The sequence below is a fragment of the Dipodomys ordii genome, unplaced genomic scaffold, assembly GCF_000151885.1.
Source record: "Dipodomys ordii isolate 6190 unplaced genomic scaffold, Dord_2.0 Scaffold65, whole genome shotgun sequence".
Classification (NCBI taxonomy): domain Eukaryota; kingdom Metazoa; phylum Chordata; class Mammalia; order Rodentia; family Heteromyidae; genus Dipodomys; species Dipodomys ordii.
Genome location: NW_012267281.1, coordinates 11,643,720 through 11,665,813, shown reverse-complemented (window position 1 = coordinate 11,665,813; position 22,094 = coordinate 11,643,720). Strand labels below are relative to the sequence as shown.

At 35.0% G+C, this 22,094-nt stretch overlaps 1 protein-coding gene across 1 annotated transcript in view; it reads left to right on the top strand.

Moving 5' to 3' along the window:
* The window catches only part of Gpc5 (glypican 5), a 493,935-nt gene that overhangs the window by 206,581 nt on the left and 265,260 nt on the right, over positions 1-22,094 (top strand). Inside the window, exon 4 of the mRNA XM_013022972.1 lies at positions 7,833-7,966. Within this exon, the coding sequence (XP_012878426.1) occupies positions 7,833-7,966 (134 nt within the window). The remainder of the gene's footprint in view (positions 1-7,832; positions 7,967-22,094) is intronic.

The following is a 22,094-nucleotide window of genomic DNA, read 5'->3' as shown; positions in this document are numbered from 1 at the left end:
TCCTTCCTTCCTTCCTTCCTTCCTTCCTTCCTTCTTCCTTCCTTCCTTTCCTCCCTTCCTATCTTCCCTCTCTCCCTCCCTCCCTCCCTTCCTTCCTTCCTTCCTTCCTTCCTTCATTCTTGCCTTCCCTCCTTCCCTCCTTCCTTCCTTCCTTCCTTCCTTCCTTCTTTCTTCCTTGCTTTCTTCCCTTCCTTCCTTCTCTCCCTCCCTCCCTCCCTTCCTTCCTTCCTTCCTAACTTCCTTCCTTCCCTCCCTCCCTCCTTCCTTCCTTCCTTCCCTCCCTGCCTCCCTCCCTCCCTCTCTTCTTCCTTTCTTCCTTCTTTCCCTCTTTCCTTCACCCTCCCCTTTTTCTTTCCTCTTCCATTTTCTTAATCTTTCCTTCATCTTTTTTGTTTAATTCCAATTCAGCTTCCAGCTACATCTACTTTTTAAAAATAATTTTATTGTAATGGTGAAGTTGCAGTTACACGAGTCAGGTATGGAGTACATTTCCTTTTGAGCAGTGTCACCCCCTCCATCCCTCATTTTCTCCCAGGTTTTCCCCCTCCTCACTTCTGTCCCCACAAAGTTGTATTGATCATTTCCAACATAGTGTCTAATGGGTTTCATTGGTGAATTGGTTTACCCTTGGTCCTACCATTTCTGTGCTTTCCTTGCCCAAGTCAGATAGACTTATATACAAGATAAGAGGTACAGAAATAATAATAATAAAAAAAACAGGGCCAGAAGAGAAAAAAGTCCAGAAGAAAAAAAGAGAACAAAAGTACTGCAAACAGTACAAAAAAAAAACATACTAAGCAAGGTAAGCTAGACTCAAAGAAACATAGATTGCATGGTTTCCTTCACTTGCAATGGATAGTAAAAAATAATAATTACACCTGTACATTATTATTTAAGCAGAAATCTAAACATTCACACAGTGAAAACAAAGGAGTATGTTCTTAGGAGAGGATTACAAGGGCTCAAAAACTAGGTGCAAATGATCATATAAAATGATGAGTATCGAAATGAACTCCAAAAAATGGAAACAAGAGGTTTGTTGTTGTAGTCATTTGTACTGTTTGCAGTTCTTCTTCCTTCTTTTGCTTCTTTCTTTTATTTCCATCATCTGTATTTGCATTTATTTTCTCTATATCCAGTGTATATAGTATGATTTGTGACTTCTTTTCCATATGAATATTATTCTAATCAGCTACCTACCAATAATCACAAAAGGGAAAGCATTTCAAATGTAAGTTATTTGCTTAACTGTCCTTTTGGCACTTGTAGGTATATTTGGTGTCACATTCTTTCCCCTTGGAAGTTGTGGGGTCTGAACTAGGAACCTTATACTTGATTGGCAAGAACTCTACTACCTGATCCTTATTCGTAGGCCATTTTTGTTTTCAGTGTGTTTTTCATAAAGGGTCTGCTGCTTTTGTCTAGGCTTTGCTCAAATCATAATTCTCCTATATTGGTCTGCCAAATAGCTTGGATTATACATGTGTGCAACCACACTGGCTCATTTTGATATATGGTTATGGTATTTTTTTATACATTGGCTTTAAACCACAATATTCCTCTCTGCCACCAAAGTAGCTGGAATTACAGATATGAGCCACAGTATATAGCCATTATTTTTGTGCCATTATTTTTGTAATAAAATATCTTGGATGGAAGTATCTGAATCAGTCTATACCACTAACCACACAAGTGACTGTAATATTTTCTGCTTTAAAACAAACACAAAGTGGAAACTTACTTGTCTCCATGCCTTTTCTAGGAGCACCACAAATATGCCTTTCAAGGATGATGTATTTCCTCAGTATCTCCTTCATAATATACCTCTTGTACCTGAGCTGATTGTGATGGATTCTTCTTTATTCTCCACCCAAATTGCACATTCCTCTTCTCTGAAAGCTTCCTCTTCAGTCTTTGTGTACATAAATGTCAGAATCAGCATCTCTTTCATTTGTTCACACACTAACCACATTCCATTGGTCACCTCATTTAGAGAACTTGTCTGTTCTCTCTCTCTGTCTCTCTCTCTCTCTGTCTCTGTCTCTGCCTTTCTCTCTCTCTCCCTCTCCCCCTCCCTCCCTCCCTCCCTCCCTCCCTCCCTCTCTTTCCTTTCTTGAGTTTTCAGTTCATATAACTGGCAGGGAGGAACTAAAGGAGTAAGGAAGGAAATAAGGAATGAAAGAAGGAAGGAAAATGAAAGAAAGAGAAAATAATTGAAATCATGAGTCACTTTTCAGAATTTATCTTACTGAGTACAGAAAAGCTCAGTCCAGATAAATTAACTCAGGAGGGTTTTATGTTTGTTTGTTTTTCATTTCTCTTTTGGTGACATTAAATTGACAACCCCAGTCTAGTAGTTTTGATAAAAGATTGCCTTTTAAGATTTCTTGTATCTGAGTGTATATCACTTAAGATAAATCGAATTTTTCTTTAAAGTACTACACTAAATGATATTTAATAGACCCATACCTAAGTTTAATAAATGATGATGCATATGACTGAAATGCAGAAGCTCCCTCTGGTGGTTTAATTTATAGGAATACCAAAACTAACTTGGCAGAGTGAAGATTTTTTTTTCTCAGTATAAATTAGTTGAAACATTCTTGACCTTACATTTGTCCTTATCCTCTTTCTCTCCTCCCCAACCTTTTTAATTAGAAAGCAGTGATCCTCTATGATGATGGGTAACAGAAACCCATGAATGAAAACAACTTCTGAAAAATTCAAACCAAATGGTAAAGGCAAAAATAAGCCCTCCACTCAAGCCTAAGTATACTCTGCCTACAAGTAGATGTATCTATAAATGGCCTTCTGTGTCTATGCTATCTACAAAGTGAATTTATCTCTCACCTTCACAAAGGAAAGTCAATGGCTGTGATCTCCCTTATCTAACTTCATGATTGTTTTGTTTGCTTGACCCCAGGGAGTTAGTACCTTGTACACATTTAGAATTTCCTTGTAGTTAATTTATGTTTAATGGTTCTGCTTTGTAAATTGTGAGTTTTTATGTATATCATCTTTCTTACATTATTAAATTTTCCTAGGATTTAAAAAGTGGCATTTTGGTTATAACTTTTATATATTTCCCACATATAGCTTTTGCATTCCTCTATACCTTGAACTTTAAATATATTTTTTAGATGGTGGTTCTATAGTTTTAGCACAGGATTCTAACTACTAATTTTCCCTGCTATTGGTACAAAAATCCCCAACAAATGAGGTATATTATCTGAGTTCTACCTCTGGAAAGATTTTATAATGTGTAATTCTTAACATTTTTACAGAGTTAAGTGTTAACTTCATATAGTTGATTCTGGATATCCATTTGCCTTTTGTCTCTAATCAGTCATGTAGAGCTGACTCTTAGAAATTAAAACCGAATGTAATAAAACATACTTAATCATAGAATATACACACCAAAAACTGAACTCATTCTGCTATTTAATCCATATATATGTATATGTATATATATATATATATATATATACACATATGTATATATATATACCAGCTATGGGCTCTTCTCTGTGTTTATCATGTTCAAACCTGGCACCAGCTTTTAGCATTACTTTCTTTGCCATACATGGCCAATCAACATGTAGTTAATCCTACTCTTCCTACATAGATGAAAGTGATGCCTACTTTTCTCCTCAAATTTAACTGGTGCTTCCTGAGTTTGTTTTAATACTCTCTTATACATGGGAACAGTTCCTTTTATGCTTACAATTACCCTGCTAAGTATTTCTAGAAGAAGGCTTTGAAAATTACATTCCTTTGCTCATCAATCATTAATATATTACCCTGGTCTGCATATATTACCTTGGTCTGCAAAATGCAGTCTAAATATAATGAACCCGGCACTTGGCTTTCATTGCCTTTCCTCTCTGCCTGCCCTAAGATCTAGCCCCCTTTACTTTTATTTCCAGTTTATTTTTATGGAGTAAATATGAGATCATAGATTTCATCTCTGTCTGAGAAAATTAGTTCCCTTTTGATTTTTATTATTGATTTTTTTCCCTTAACAAATTACATATACAAATTATAAAAGCATGAAGCATGAATAAATACAATCCCATTTTTGTTACCAGAAAAATTGCCAATATATTTCTTTCTGATGGATTCACAATAGCTCTTCAATATAATGTAGCACAGTACATTTGATCTAATGATACCTGGTTTCTAATTTATTTATTTAATTACTTTATTGTTTTAATGTATACTGCCAGTTATCTTTTATGTGACTTCTCTAATCACTATCTCTCTCTTAACAAGAAGGATTCTAGATATGACCTAAAGAAAAGCAATCAGTACCTCCTTCACAAACGAGATGCTGTGGAGCATGCCTTTACCCCACTCCCCAGATCAGATCCTCTATCAATCACACCTAATTCCTTTACATTCCTTGATTTTCAACAGTATATTCTGGATATTTCCAACTTGTAGAATTATTTAAAAAGTGTTTTTTTTTCCCCAAGAAAAACTAAGGTACCATTGAGAGGAATGAAATGAAAATAAATAATGTAAGTTGCTGTTTACAAGAGTTGAAAGTTGCTGTGTACAAGAGTTGAAAGTTTTGAATATTAGAAAACTTATATACAACTACTGAACAAGGGGGACACAAGTTAAAGATGAACTTGTATGTGGTTCCAAAATTACATTGAAAATGGAGATGCCAGATAAATGAAAGAGAGTTGTTGAAACAAATACTTAACCTGAGTGGGCAAAGTGATAGGGGTTAGAAGCAACTAAGAGGGTCATTTCAAGGTGAGATGGGAACTTGAAAATCAGTAGGAAACCAGAAATGGAACTTAAAGCAGAAGTTAAGAAGCATATGGAAAAAAAAAAAAACAACAATTTTTTTTTCCCAAGGCACTTCAGACTGATTGCAGGGGAGAATGGTAGAGACCAGGGAGGAGAATAAGGAGGAAATTGCAGTATAAGTCAAAGATGAAAAATTGTCAACATAAGTGTGAGAATTTTTTCAATAGCGAGAAGCTACTGGTATTGAAATGTGCCACCCAAATTGGCTCACCTCAGGGGAGCGAAGGTGACAGGCTAATGTCCTGGTAACAGATGGGTTTCTATTCCCTTTCAATAAAGTGTGAAGCAGAGCTCCCTGATAGCAAGTCAACAAATACAAGGGCTTTGAAATGCACTTTTTATTGGAATTTGTGAGGCATGCTTGGATCTCTGACTTACACATACCCTATATATTCTTGGTTGGTGCATTTTCTTTTGTATTTGGAAGAAAAAATTTTCCTTGAATATCAAAAATGTAAAATAAAGATCCATAGAAGTAATTTTTTTTTAATTTGCCATGGCTCAAGCCCTTTGACAAATCTCCTTGGATCATTATTGCAAATTTTGTTTTCCTTTCTTTTTTGCTTGTATTTCAAAATACCTAATAGTGCCTCCAAATAATCTTGTTCTTGGAATTTGCTACTAATAACCTATACCATCTTTTTTTGGGTCTTAGGGTTGCTGAGGAAGAAGATCTCTTTTTTTCTTGAATATTTGGCATCTTTATAATATTTTTTACTATCATTAATTTTTAGACTCAGTGATTGGAAATTCATTTTGATTCTTTTACAATGGCCTCTACATCTCACCTAAAATTGTCTGCTAAGTCTTGTTGATTTTACTATCTATCTGTACTTCAGAAAAATTTCATTATCATGGGTCAGAATTAAAATTTCTTCCTCAAGAATACTGGAAGAGGCTGGTAATATTTCACCTGCTGTTAAGATATGCATTTGCTAAGTTTCAACTTTCGTAGTTTACTTTAATATTCAAGAACCAGCAGGAGATATTGTCTAATAAATGAGCTTCCTTAGACTAGTGTTTAAAACCCTCCAAGATCCTCCTACAAGCATCTTTCAATCATAAAGTTCTCTTATGACTGCAACATCTTCTTTCCAGGAGAACACAACTTGTAGCCATTCTCTTTGTTAAACCCATGCTTTCTTGCACCTCTCTTTTTTAGGACTTTTTATTTGCCTCGGTCATTATTCTTTGCTATGAGAGGATCCAGTGTCCAAAGGGTTAACTATCCTTTCCTTCTCTTCCTTTTTGGGTTTACATGGACACCTCTGGTCCTTCTCTCCCTTCCTCCATTGACACAATGATACCTTTTCTCTTGCAGCAATCTTAAATCATCAGATTATGACTTGGAAACTTGTCCTGCACTCCATTTGCAAGTTCTTCAGCTTGGTATCCATTCATAGGTCACTATCAAGCCTTTCTTGCATGCTACTTCTTATTATATTACTCCCATCTAGTATGTATGTTCTTTGGTTATATATGTGCATTTAACTAGTACTCCTCTTCGATAGCCTGTTGTTCTCTGCAATGTTAGCCCCTGCTTTTACCACTTTTCAAACTCCTAGTTCTTTTAAATTTCCCCTTTTCTCTGTAACTATTATAGTTTTATTAACTTACATGCAATCTTACAGTAGCTGTTGTTGTGTAGAACTACATGTGTGACTCATTTCAACTGTGTGAATATGGACCCATGTCTTATTTATATTTCTGTCTCTGGCATTTAACTCAGTGGTGTGCAACATTTATTTTTAGTTTGAATGAATTGAAATGAACTTCAACATATCCTGACCTGATCGGTGCTCCAAGTTTCATCCCAATCCAGTAGCTCTTCCAGAGTCATCTCCACATGCAACCCTTTGCTCTCTTCACTGGGAAGATCCTGACTTCCTGTGATACCCAGAACACATTGCTGGTCCTATACCCACAAGTACAAGCTGTATTTTGATAAATGGTGGGATCTTTTTTCTTTTCTTTTGAATTGTAAACTCTGTCAGGAACAAAAATCAGTGATTCACTTTTAATGTCATAATACTTAGTGCCTGTGCTTCATGGCACAAAGGGTTGCAAAAATATGGGTAAAATAAATTTGTATACAACTCTTTTCATGCACATAGCACGGAAAGTCAAAAATGCTGAAAACTTTAAGGGGACTTTGGGATAATCTGTCTTTTTCATCTCATGTATTAGGTAATCAAGTTCAAGGAGATTCTGTCATATTTTCAAGGTCTCTGAACTAAGAAAAATTAGACCAGAAACAAAGTTTCTTGAATCCAAGATGATGCTTTTGTTGTGTATTTTCTATTATACTACTCTGTGTTTTCAAGTACCATATAAATTTTTTATATATTACACTGGAAAGAAATTACTTAATTTTTCCCATGATAATTATGCTGGATTTCCAAATATTAATGCTAAGCAAGTATTTAAAATAAAAATTTTTTTCTTTTGGGTAATAGTTTTAACATATAATTAATAATACCCCGGAAACCACACCAGCTTAAGGAATATGATGTGGAATAATTATAACATGAGATCTTTCCATTAAACATATACTGTTACTTCTAAGATGAAAACTACAAAGGTATTTGTGCTTGCATTTAGAATTTATTCAAAAAAGGCGAGGATATTCAATAGCAAATTATTTTATTTTAAAATTAGTAAAGAAAGGTGATAAGTCACATGAATGAGTCCAGTCCACAATTGATATCTATTTTTAGAAAGTAGCCATATTTCTACAAACAGACCAGCCTTTCAATTTTGTTCTCTGGTTCTCTATGTTGTCCATGTGTCAACTGCCACCTTTATGATGCACCTGGCATCAGTTTATCATTGCTGCCATTTTAGAATATTGTATTCTCTCTCTTGGAAAAACTGACAAGCATTGTAAATATTAAAAGTTAATACCAAGTTTAAGCAAGAACATGGCATCGTTTTGGCCACTATGAAACATTGCATTTTCAGAAGAGCTGAAGCAGGTTTATAACATTCATTTAATGTTTTCTATTTAAAAGGTGAATAAGATTTGTGGCCACCAAATAACCATGCCGACACAAAGCCCCCGGTGTTCTTTTGATCTCAGCAAAGAGAAGCATGGGATGAAGATCTTTGCAAGGAATGGTGAAGAGACTCTTGCCAACAGAAGAAAGTAAGACATTTGTTTTACAACCAGAAAGAGATAGAAAGTAAGCCATTAACTTTACAACAAAATGGAATGTATTCATTAACAATGGAAGGAAAAGCAATAAAGATCAGCATGATTGGCCAACTTTAACATGGTTTATTTCCTATCAAGACTGAGCCAGGTGAAGTGTCAAACAGTGGTTCAGGAACAATGAGGGAAAGTATTAGAAATCAAACTAGCTATTAACTAGAACTCTCAGGTTATGAATCTTGCAAATTATTATTTGACACTGGTTATGAATGCCATGAATGAGCTGTTTTCTCTTATCTAAAGTTATTCCCTATTTTAAAAACATTATTTTCTGTGTTTGTTCTGTTTTCTTTGAGTTTCCTTTTTTTATTTTTTGGGTTAAGAGAGCCTCTTACATTCACATGAGACATTCTTGAATATCTGTGACCACTCAAAGTTAGAGGCAAGCAGTATGTCCATTAGTAGGAAAAATAGGATGTAATACTTTGAAGCATTATGATGTAATCATAAGTAATAAGTTCATTTTCATACAGCAAAAACTGTTGTTGTAATTACAGACAAAACTCTCTACTAAATAGAATGATAGCAATAGCCTAACATTTATATAAATTAAAAGCATGTATGAATATAAAATCAATATTTATTGTTAAATAAAAGCTGTCAGAGGCTATTATTTTTGGACTGGGTTTCAACAGATTAAATCAAACCAGAGTCTCTCATAAAAATGTCATTTAATCAAACTGTGGTTTTAAGGAAGCAAATAGAACCCAAACAAGACTTGTTCATTTTTCTCCTGAAGAGAGAAGACTCCTGTCTGATTTAGTATATGACTGCCCTCTGCTCCAACCCTAGAAAATAAGAAGCTTCACAAAACCTGATATTAATCGAACCTTCTTTTCCTCTCTTGTGTCTTGTCCCTCTCTTCTGCTATTGCTTAATCGGAACACTCATTCTGTTTTACAGGATGGTTGTTTCTTCATTAATGAATCCCAGTTAACCAATTAGAGCTGTAACTAAATTTCTTATAATTTTGTCTTCTTACAATAATTTTACAGGGTAACATATGTTGAAATAATTGCATACATTGTAATAGGTATTTATAGAAACATGGTAAATGATAGGATATGTAAGATAAGAAAAATAAGATAAGGGATTAGATTCCCCAAGGATAAATTATGATTAATTATATGGCAGAAATTGAGGAATATGCTTTTCTAAAAAAAATTGCCTGTAAGAAAATACACAAGCTGGGTACCAATGATTTACTCCTATAACCCAGCTATTCAGAACTCTGGGATACAAAGAATAGTAGTTCAATGTCTGTCTAGGTAGAAGAGTCTTTAAGACTATATCTCCAAAATAACCAGCAAAAATCTAGGCTGGAGGGGTGGCTCAAGTGGTAAGTTGCTAGTTGAAAGCAAACAAGCTTCACAAGTATGAGGCTTGCAGTTCAAGCCCCACTACTGCCGAGTGGTAGATAGGTAGGTAGGTAGGTAGGTAGGTAGATAGGTAGGTAGGTAAATAGATAGATAGACAGACAAGTAGAGAATGATGTTTGTATTAAAATATTTTAAAAATCATGGAGTGATAATGTTGAAAGGGGTGACATTGCATTGAGCTCATACACCGCTTTATTGAATGGCAACCCCTTTGTAAAACTTCTTACAGATAATAAAAGCATTTTTAAAAAAGAAATTAAAACACAATTTCAAAGAACTTCCCCTGAAATAATATTTTCTTAATTACAAAATAATGTTCCCTAGTCAGCTTTGTAAAATAATATTTCATGCAAATATAGCGGTTTATATAGATTTTGCAGATTATATAATATAGTATTTATAATGATTATATACAGAAAGATAAAGTACAATTGCCCAAGTACAGTTTGGATTTCCTATTGTCATTAATTAAAACAGAAAGTAAAATTATTGTAAACCATAGGCAAGGGAAAAAATTTCTATATAACTTGTCCAAATCATGAATAAAACAACTGCTCAATGTAATTCAGAAACAGGGAATCTTGTAGTAAGTTCCTGTTTCCTGAGTTAACTTTATAAATTAGTATTATATCCATGACAGTTTTTCTTAGATATTCATTTTTTATTTACTTTTAGAAAGTCTCATGAGAATACCACTAGCAGAAACTATTTTCTATAATTCAAACCCAGTCAAAACCATTAAAGGAAAGTCACAGAACAAACTAATTCATCAGCCTCTCCAGCTCAATACAGTTTCTGTAGTAACGAAAATATAAATTATTAAACACATCAAGGACTTTGCCAGTGTAAATGAAAATAAAGCTAATTTTATGTTTGCTAAACATTTATAATATATTTTATATAAATAAGTCATTGTCTTTTAAAATTATACTGCCATAGTTCATTTTAGAATTAGTATATTATAAATGAAATTGGTACCCTAATTGAGAAAAGAAATCATTTAGGGTGACTGTGACAGAGGAATAGTTTAATTTATATAGTAGTCCAATTTGCAAATACTTTTTCAGAAGTTATGTAAATGTAACTGGAGGAGTAGGAAAATGGCCTCTCTCCATCCTCCTAGGTTGGCTGGAATTTGAACTAAATTGACCAAATGCTTGATTAAGAAAATAACCACCAGTTTACTCATGTATATAGGCCTGGGCTTTCTAGAAAAGTATGAGATGCAAAGAAGGACGGTGGACGGAGGCTCATATAGCTAGCATCCTAAAGGACTGAACAGAAAAGTGGCTTGGAGCTGCTGGCAGGGTTTGAGATAAGTCATGAGAAAGTGATGGGAGAAAATCCGTGCTACATAAAGGACAGTTTACATGAAGAACTTCATAAGTATACATTAACTATACAGAAGAATAAATTTTCTAAGCTACCCCAGTATGTAACTTCTCAAAATGTACAACTTGAAGTAACCAATAGCAAAAGAGTCCTTTTGGATGGCATGCTATGATCTCCTCTACTCATATTTTGAAATGCTGTGTAGCCCAGTATAACCATTGTGGTTTGTTTCTTTTATGTTTCATTTCCTCTCCCTTTCTCTCTCTCACACACTCTCTCTCCCTGTGTCTCTCTGTCTCTGTCTCTGTCTCTGTCTCTCTCTCTTTCTATTTCCCCTTTTTGGTGGGAGGGGCTGGCAACAAGTATTATGTTTTGAGTTTTAAGTTTTATCTAAAATTTAGAATAACAAGTTAATGTAGGAAGAAATGGAGAATAGAAACATTTTCTGCTCCTCATGTAGGAAATGAAAATTAAAGACTCCAAGGCTTTGTTTTTTAATTGAAATATTTGGTTTATTATATAGAGTGATATCTATCTAAATTAATCTATCAACGTATGTATGTATGTATGTATGTATCTATCTATCTATCTGTCTGTCTAGGTAATATCCTGAAGTAATTAAGGCTTTCATCTTACTCTTGGTTTTCTCTTTACTCCTATTTGCTTCTTTATTTCATTTTCTTGCTTTCCTTTCAATTAAACACTTATTTATTATTTTAACCTTTTATAGCTCTTTACATTTGTTCTCATTATTCTCTTAATGATTATCATCAAGATCACAATGATGCATTTTTAATTTTTACTACTTTAAGTTCGAAATTTTACCACTTCATTGAACAATGTTAAGAACTTAGAACACACTCACTCCAATATTCTCCTCCCATTTTATGCTATTATATGAACAAATACATCTTCTACCAACATTTCACAACTTCTAAGACATTAATGTTTTTTTATATTGAGATAGTTACTATTTACCTATAACTACTCACAGTTTATTCTTTTTACTACTTCATCTTTTCTAGCCTCCTGTGTAGAATTATTTTGCCCTTATTGTATCTCTTATTCTCTTTCTCTCTGTCTTTCTTTCTTTTTTGGGGGGGGTTTGGTCGTGGGGCCTGAACTCTGGGCCTGGGCACTGTCCCTCAGCTCTTCAGCTCAAGGCTAGCACTCTACCACTTGAGCCACAGTACCACTTCCAGCTTTTTTCTTTTTGCTTATGTGGTGCTGAGGAATAGAACCCAGGACCTCAGGCATGCAAGGCAAGCGTTCTACCACTGAGCCACCTTCCCAGCCCCTTCTCTCTGTCTTTCTCTGTCTCTCTCTCTGTCTTTCTCTGTCTGTGTCTCTCTGTCTCTGTTTCTCTCTCTCTCTCTCGGGTTGAATTCAGGGCTTTATGCATGCTTGGCAAGTAAATTCCCACTGAAGTATTTCCCTATGCTTTATCAATTATTTGTAATGATGAATGCTTCAGTTTTTGTTTGTCTGTATAATTATTTATTGTCAAATACATTGGTCTGAACTGCTGTCAAACTATCCAGAAGCTATGAAGATCTAAGTCAGAATTAAGCTCAGGACATGACTATGTGAAAGTGCATGCAAAGTTCAGTGGGCCTCATTTAATGTGAGTGGTGCCAAAGGTAGATGCTTCTTTGTTCTACTCAAAGCTTTTTTCCTGCCCATTTGTCAGCCTTATGACTATTGTGTCCTGGAGGCTGATAACCCAAGGCTTTTGTGTTATCTGGAGAATTTCCTCTCAACAAGCAAGAACAGTTAGCATTCTACATCTAATGCTACCTAACAAATCATCCTAAAACGTAGTGGATTTATTGTTCATATTCTGTGGTATTGGGATGTAGGAGTAGAGTAGCAGCAGAGTGGAGACTCAGCGAACTCTAAGGAGACAGCTATGAAGCCCACTGGAGCCTCAGCCATCTGAAGCACAAGTGGGACTGAAGGTTCATCTCCTGAGATGGCTGTTGTCAGGGCCCTCAGATTCTTGTCAAGATGACATGGACAGAGTTGTTCTCACAACAGCTCTAGGAAAGGGCCAGTCAGGTGATCTAGCCTCAAAAATCACACCCTGTCAGCTACACACTCTGCAGCAGGTTATTCAGCTGGGGTCTTCCTGTGTAGACTACCCTACTTGTCAGAGGCCCATGGACAACAAGTACCTGAGGTGACCTGCTGGTGTAAGAGACTTTCCCCTTTCTTCAAGGTAGTAGAACCAACTGCATGGCCCAGTTCATGCCTCAGTAGTCCTGTGGTCTCTGGAAGAAAGACCTTAACTTGTTCCTCTTCACCTTCTCCTGCTTAAGTTACTTCCCCTTTCTTAAGTGCACCACTCTAGGGTTTCACCTGTCTAAGGTTGGGTCTAAGGCCCAACCTCTAGGGAATCTGGCCTAGAGCTGTCTAAATAAAAAGAACATAAATGAAGGCAAAATTATATCTTGTCCAAATACGAATATTTTTCCTAATTGTCCCAAACTCTGATTTTTTTTTTCTGTAAGAGAAATGCCTTTGCTTGGCTCTCTGATTTGAAATGGGAATATTTTACTTAAATATGTCTGTGTATAAGAGTTATGCTAAGTTTCTTCATGCACTGTGAAGTCTTTTAGTTAGGAAGAAGGGAGCTAATCTTCAGATTCGTGTTATTTTAATTTGATTTTAGAGATGTAATTGCACTGGTTCAGTCTTTTTTTCTTTCTTCTTTTTTTTTTTTTTACTTAAAGAATATACTAACAATGGACAAATTGAAGCTCGAATAGTTGACACATGTCAATTGTAGAGATCTTCCTTGCAAAGCAAGAAAAAGCTATCATTGTGAGTCCTTTACTCACCCGGCAGGCAAACTATCACTATTTCCCCCTTTGGGGCAGAAACCAAGTCAGAGCAGCTCTATAGGACACTGCCCTCATATGGTTGTCTAAACCATCCAGGCAGAGTGATTTCCCTATGGCAGTTCCGGTTTCCTGTCTCGATTTCTTGAAGTTAGCTGGTAAGAATAAGCTATTAGCAAGCTTAAATCGGCAATAATTAGCTGTACATTATTATTTCAAAGTGATGTGGCTGTGCCAATTAAGTGGGTAATTAGGAAAACCCCAGGACAGTAAATTAAGACAGAGTCTCAACACCAGGGCCCCATCTGTTTTCCAGCAAGCATTCCAATTAGCCAGTTTCTTCATTTAAGAATGTACCATAGAGGTGATTGGCTGCATTCAGGGGTGTGTACTGTCTTAGGTGCTACTAAAAATATACAAAATTTTAATAGCAACTTGAGAATAGGAGAAAAACTTTTCAACATTGAATTTTCATGTTTTATTTAAGATGTTAAATCATTTATTTAAAAAAAATTCTCTTCAGAACTTAATTGGAGCAATATATCATCAGACATTTCCATTTTATTCTACTGTGTTTATTAAATTGTGATTTGAGTGAGAATCTTGTCACTTGGAATATTAACAGTTTTATTTATTGAGACTGGAAATAAGAGGGCTAGAGACTTCAGAGACAAGTAAGGCAGAGTATAATACTGGCTCAGGGTGTTACTATCAACTGAATCAAGCTCATATCCTGTCCAACACTACAAAGCGTAGTTAAGTGACTAAAATAACTGACTGAATGTAGAAAAATATCTACACCTTGAATAAAAACACTTAATCTTATTTAGTATTATTAGCAAGATAGGTGGAATTGATTTACAGTAAAAAGAATCAGTAAACCTAAATGATCTTATAGGTTCATAATAACTATTTCATTTAGGAAACCAGAAAGAAATCATGATTACAATTCTGGATATAGTCTACCAGGTATCTGTGTTTGATTACATGGTAAATCAGTATTTAGATATATTGGGCTGAATGATGTTTTGGGAAATGTTTTGTTAATGTTCTATTAACAAATCATTAGGCCACAAAAAAGCCAACTCTTTGAGAAAAAACTTAATATTACTAAACAATTTACAATGTATTTCTAAAGAGGAAGTTAGTGCTTCTTTATGGTGCCATTATTATTTATTACCTGAAAGTTTAATTTATTAAAATAAAGGTCATGTTCCCTTAAACGATAAGATTTCTGTTTAATTTAAAACAGTGCTTGGCAAGTGAGGGTAGTATTTGTTTCCAGGGCAGGACAGGGCCCGGGAGGATGGGCCAAGACCAAGTTTTAGGCAGAGAGGCAGAGGTGAGACCAGAATGAGCTTGAGGGAATATGAGCTTCAAGGCAGACCAGAGCTAAGACCTCCATGAATAATAAAGATCAGGACCCGCAGGGGGTCAAAAACCAGGTCCACAGGAAACACAAATGCCAGAAGGCAGAACAAACATATGGCAAAAGTTTAGGCTAGTGGTTCTTAACCTTTGGGGATCATGTATCCCACTGAGAATCTGATAAAGCATTTCCAGAAAAAGCTAATAAACAAATACATGCAGAATTGTGTTGCATTGGAAAGCAATTTGCTCTACCGGAAACTAAGGTGGAAAGTAAGATGAGTTTCGAAAAAAAATGAGTTAACTCTTACTTTCTGCATGTTCATGGAGAAATTAGCCACCATTTTATGAAATAAGTTAAAGAAATGATGGAGAATAAAAGTTATATAAAAGAGAACTTTTCTTGAAAGAAGAGATAGCTTGAACCACTTGCTATGAAGTCTATGTTGAAGCTGAAGTTGTGATTGGTTTTAAATATGGACATATACACATATATTTGGTAGCTGACAGATTCCTGCTTTTTATTTTGATAGTGCCAATTTCTATAAATTACAGAATTGTACCTATCACTAGCTGCAATTAGAATCTTCATAGTTTGCTTGCTTAGACAAGGATAGGCTTACATCAGGGAACATCTAATTTGTTACAAGTTTTTCAATGTCCATTGGTTTTTCCATAACTCTTTGGTCCTCTGATTTGTGACATCTTTGATAATGAAACTGTCTAATTAGGATAATATAGGTAGAAATAAGTCTACTAATTCTTCACTATAGAAAGAATAAGAAAATAGGTATTTTTCTAACAATAGGAAGAATGACCTTTAAACTGGACAATTTTAAAACTAGTTCTCCAAAAAACCTATTTCCACCTAACAAGCTTGGGCAGCTACTAGAAACTTCCAGTAGTGTTTACAAGGGTTACTGTAGGGTTATCTCATTTGTAGACTTAAAATAAGCCAAGGAAATCAAACTTTGAATAACATAACTGAGACAGTGTGCTTCTGTATGTATGTATATGTGTATATACACACATAAATAGACACAAACATGTAAATGTGTGCATTACACACATATGTAATATATGTATATTTTCCCCTCAGAAAATTGAATATTTTATCATTTTTCCTTTGGAAAACAATAAGCATATGTAGGGGTAAAAAGAATTGCAAAGTCAGTCCCATTTTTTTCCCACTTCTATTTTCATTGGTGTATAATTTTTAAAAGAATTTCATTGGGCTTTTATACATAAATATAATACACTTGGATTATATGCACCCCCTCTATTATTCCCGCATTCCCTGCCCTCTTAATAATTTTAATTGGCATAATTATTCTATTTTCATTCATAAGTATAATACCTGGATTTTATTCACCTTCCTTTAGGAATTCTTGAAGAAGGAAAAGGATTTAACTCACTGGGGGTAAAATCAATTAATCATCAAAGCTTCTCCTTTTACCAGTGTAGAAGAATAAGTTGTATTTTAAGCATCATGGGTTCTAAATCTACAATGAAAGCATCAAGTCTTATCTTCCAATTTGCTTTGTGTGGCAAATTTAAATTCTGTCTACTACAGTTGAATTCGATTCATGTAATAGGTAAAATGGAGATGCAAAATTATCAAGACATATCAATATTATGTTCATTTGTAATTGGATGTAAAGGACAAAGCTGAATATTCCCATACCTTCCTTCAAAATAGTAAAAAGGAATGTGTTTCTAAGGATTTCATCAGTTTTTAGACACTGCTTTCATTTCTTTTTCCTCTTCACTCCATGACACAAATCACATAAATCTCAAAATACATGGCTATACTCAGTCTCTAACTCTAGCATTCTGTTGGGTTTCTTTTGCTTAGAAATACAACAAAGGGGAATTATGATTTAGCTCAGTGAAAGAGCACTTGCCAAAAGGCCCTGAGTTTGGTTCACAGCTCTGGGAAAAACAAACAAACAAACATAAAACAACTGATGAAGATTCAAAAGTTCTGAGGTAATTTTTATGGGTAGCGTTTGTAAATTCTCTGATCAAACTTCCTGTCCTTAAAGGCAATTCCTTCTGTTTAATAATTTAGAACCATGTAAGCTTCTCCTTTGCTGTGCTTGTTTCTTTGTCCTTTACCAAGATTCTTAATATATAGAGAGAAAGCTGAAAATTTGGGGTCTCATAAATCAAATAAACTCAAGTCTGGACATGATGGGTCCTGCCTCTAATCTCACAAATCAAATTGGAAATGAAGGCCAATTCTGAGGAAAATATGAGCAAGATACCCTCTCAACCAACAATTGGCTTGTTGATTATGACCCTCCATTTTAAACTAATAGTATGCCTCGTTAGGCTAACAATACTAATTATAGTAGCTGAATATTTTAATGAAAATTAAAAGATTTGAAGTAGAGAAATTATATTGTACCTCTATCTTCTTTAATGGTCATTCAATTCAATGGATGACCAATTTCCTATTATAGTCTGATTTAATAAACAAAAAACTCAGACACTTGATTGGGTGTTCAGTCTTTGTTTAAAATCTTTTCCTTAAAAAGGACTCCTACTGGACTCATTCCTCATGCTTGAACTTATTTTTTGCAGAGGCTGTGTTAGCACAGTGATTCTTCCAGTCTCCCCACTCATCTTAAAAAAATACTGTTGGTTGGTTTGTTTTATAGAACACAGCTGGTGCTTTTTAAGGTACATCGTTCCAAAGTGGTAGCATCATATTAAGCTGGTTTGGAGAGCCCTGTTTTGACATTTCAGAGTATGTTTCACATCAGTCCAGAGAGGATGTTTGGAACACCATTGAACACAGTAAGAGACCTTGCTGTCCTAAATCTATAAATGGCCAGGAAGTTCCCTACCAGGATAAGAACACACTATAAGAGAGTGCTGTACATGAAACACCTATCCAGCCAGAGTTCTGGGAGAAGGGTATGGAAGGACACTAGTGACTTTTCTAGATTTCTTTCAGATTCTCCTTTCCACTGTTTTCCTTATTGTTCTTTGAACTACCAACCCATTCTTAATTTTCTTTAGCAGTGTTGAGGAGTCAGTCAATCTTCTAATGTCATGTGAACCAGAAGACTTCCTATGAGCAGAGGGAAACCTGGAATCACTTACCCAGAACAAAAAATAAAAAAATAAAATAAAAATCCAAGAGTGGTGCTGAAACCTTAGGTCACAGTTCCCATAAGGGGCAGTGCGTTCAAGTGGGGTTCAGAGAGCAGACTTCCTGAGTTTCTCTTTTAGAACAAATACATTTTTATAAGATAAAATGTGTATATAATGTGTTTAAACACATTTACGTTTGTGATAAATGTGCCCCACACATACATTGCATTGCTTCTCAATGAAGCATGCACCCTTCTGTCTCTCTGGGGCCAAGAAACTAGATTTCAATGTTCCTTGTTCCCATCTGACTACATAAGTTTAATTATTTCCAAACATTTACAATGAGAAGTTACTGCTGTAGAGCAGAAATCTAAAAATATTTTGTCAAATAGAATGACTTGAGTGAGAATAAAGTTAAGTGATTAAATATAGATTCAGAACATCAAGAGAAAATAGTTCTTATCTAGAAACATGTAATTATATATTTCCTCTGCTGAGCTGGAGACTGACATTTTAAATGTCTGCTGTTTGACAGCCGCGGTCAGACATCTCTACAGGGTTGAGCCTGCTCATTAGTGCCACATTAACCTTAACTTTGCCTCAGGCCATTAACTACCAAACTGCACATTTGACCTTTGTTCTACAGATATTTTCAAACAGTGTGCAAGGCACTGCTTTTAATTTGGGTCTGTATTACGTGTGGACTGACTTTAAGGGTAGAAAAGAAATCAATAGATGTCATTAAATAAAGAAACATGTGGTCCAAGCTATTCCACAGAGGAAAGCTCCACTTGAAAATATGATTCTTCTCCAATGCCTTTTCAGATAATTAGCTTTGGTCAAAATTAGAAAAAGTCTCTTCTGCATTGCATTCAATAGGAAAAAAGGAAATAATAATATGTGTCAATGTATACATCTTTTAAATGAAAGAAATTTCCACTAGAGGAGATGGGTAGATGGAGAGGTATGCCTCGGAACACTTATCTGTTTCTAGAAATGTCTAATTAAGTAAATTTAAAACAACAACAACAAAAACTATGGATTAGAGCCCTTAAAGCAGACAACTTCCAAGAAGATTCCTAAAAGTTTGAAATTTACAGGTCAGTCATTTTCAAAACAATAATGAGTACACTGGCTTTATAAATTAAAGCATTAATTATTTTAGTGTATTATTTTTCTAGACTGAGACAGTGGCTATATAAACATTATGAAGTACAATAAAGCTATATAAAAGTAAGAAAGACCTATATTAATTAATTGGAAAGGGGTTCATGATTTCCTGTGGTTAGAAATTCCTATTCATGTGTATAACTTGTCACCAATCTGTAAAACCAAACAATATTTCTATCTCTGCATCTCTTGTGTGTATCTATCTGCCATTTCTGTGTACATGTAGAGAAAGCTAAGAAAGGATAGATACCGGGTTGTTAACTTTGGTTGCTTAAGGAGGGAGGGCTAAAACTACTGCGAAGGGTAGATACTACATTGCTTTTCTTAAATCTTTTCACAGTTTTACTACTTAGCAAATACTATATTACTTTTATAATTAAAAATGCAGGGGGGAAGGATTGGGTGGGGGCCAGAGGGGGGAGGCAGGGAAGGGATGTGAAGGGTAAACAAAGGAGGAGGCTGCAATGCTTGGTAAGAAATGTACGCATTATCCTGCCCATGTAATTGTAACCCCTCTGTACAGTATGTTCACAAATAAAATAAAATATAAAAAAATGCAGTAAATTATGACTGAACATTGCTATGTCAATAGACCCAGAAAAAACTTTCACGGTGGGATGTATATATATATATATAGATATAGATATACACACACACACACACATACACACACAAACATGTATGTATATACACACACGTTTTTACCATGTGACATAGCAGGAGACCTTTCTGGAATTGTTGGCCTCCAGGGCCTGGGAAGCAATGAAGCAATAACTATGCTAGTCCATGTTTCTCCTTTGCCTTCAGTAAGCTCAGGGCAAATAAAGCTACAGGCTATGAATGAGCAATTGTGTTGCAGCCTTTTTCTTCTTTATTCTGCTAGCAGAGGGCACAAAGCTGGTCATCAGCCAGCGATTAATTAGCATTTACCCCACTCCTTGCTTCCTGCACTGAGTTTTTTAGACTGGTCAAAATGTAGAGAGGTCTTCCCTATCTGAGCACATCACCTTCTACATATAGATTTCGCCAAACTTTTCTAGTTTAATAGACACATGTGTTTTTCTTTAATGTGATATTTTTTTTCTTGAAACTGTTACAACTTGAGAATATTATTCTGTCTGGCAATTTTTCAACATTGATTGATCAGACATTTACTATTAGCCTGAGATAAATAAATCATGGAACTCTCCACAAATGATTAAATAAGATGTTGAAATAGTCTTTTCACCTTTTTTGGCTTTTATTTGCCTTATTTTTACAATGGGATGGTTCTTAATTTGAGCTTTACATATAAGATACTTTAAACAGCAACAACAACAACAACAACACAAAGCTGAAGTCTTACTAGTGAATGTGAATATCTGAGGGAGAATTTTAGTTGTATAGTTTTAAACACTTTCTAAGTGATACTGATGTGTGGCTATTCTATCCTAATAGAATGCGCTGAAGTGAATGATCTTACTAGCCCATAATACAGTGTACTTGATGCACTGAATATTTTAGCTCCTTGTACAGCCTTGTACAGCATTAATGTTAAATTCAACATTATATATCCACAGATACTGTCTCGAGCCTGCTTAGTGGAGTCTGGTGTGTTTTACAGCCTTTAGATTTCTTCCATTTGCAAATGCACAATATACCAGGAACTTCTAGTGTTATGCAATAACTATAGACTAATTCCTAAAGTGGAAAGCTTACCAAGCTATCTTTTGTTCTTTAAAATTATAATTATTAGCAGGCTGTTTTATAAGACTTCATAATTCTAGAAGCTGATCAAAAGTAAGACAAAATCTAGGGCTAATGTGGCATTAATTTGAGTGCAATATTGGGTGTAAACCCAACCCAAACCCAAGGGTTACAAAGAACTAGCTCCTGCTGTTAGTGAAAATGGCTTCTGTTAGAGGAGCCAGAGTCACAGAGGCATAACAATACCAGGTAACAAGGACAGAGACAGAAGCAAACAGATGCTGCATGACAGACACACAGGGGCCAACAAATATTACACAGTTGAAGAAATGAATTAAAGGGAGGAGATAAAGGTTCAGCAAGATCTTGAAAATTTCCTAGAAAAATAAAGGAGGAAGAGAAGACTGTTCAAAATAGGGAAAACTGAATGTGCCAAGGTTGGAAACTTGTCAATAAATGCTGAGATATTTTATGAGGGGTATACGTGTGTGTGTGTGTGTGTGTGTGTGTGTGTGTGTGTGAGAGAGAGAGAGAGAGAGAGAGAGAGAGAGAGAGAGAGAGAGAGAGTGTAGATTTTAGGCTGGAGTGTTTGAGAAAAGGAAGGTCAGCTGTCAGGGAATGGGAATTTGGGGGTCAAAGGTGGATAGGTCCTGGCCATTGTAAGCCATTCTGACTTAATTGCATGGTATTTTAAATCAGGGAAATTGGTATGTCTTATCTTTTAATGCTGCTTCTGTTTTTACTTTAGAAAAGAAAGCATTAAAAGAAAAGTGAAAGAACAAACCCAAAGGCAATTTGGATAATTTGGGGATTAGATTTTTAACCTAAGTAAGAAATTACAAATTTCCATATGCACTGGACTTCTAGGCTTTGAATTAATATTCCATAAAGGAATAATTTCTTGTTTTCTTTGAAATGTTTTCAAACCATTGTTCTTACTTATATCTGATTTATGTATAATATCTATGTCTATGTCTATGTCTATATATCTGACATAAGGAAAAAGTTTCTGAAGGATGATTAACAGGAACTTCCAGCATCTCCCTGCATTTGTTGTGTTCTTAAATTCAACTTTAATAGCCTAATTATTATAGTAAAATAATTATATAGACCTTGTCATTCCCACAACAAATAAAATATAGTCATGCTAAGAATATTTTACTCATTGAAATATTCCAGTCTGCT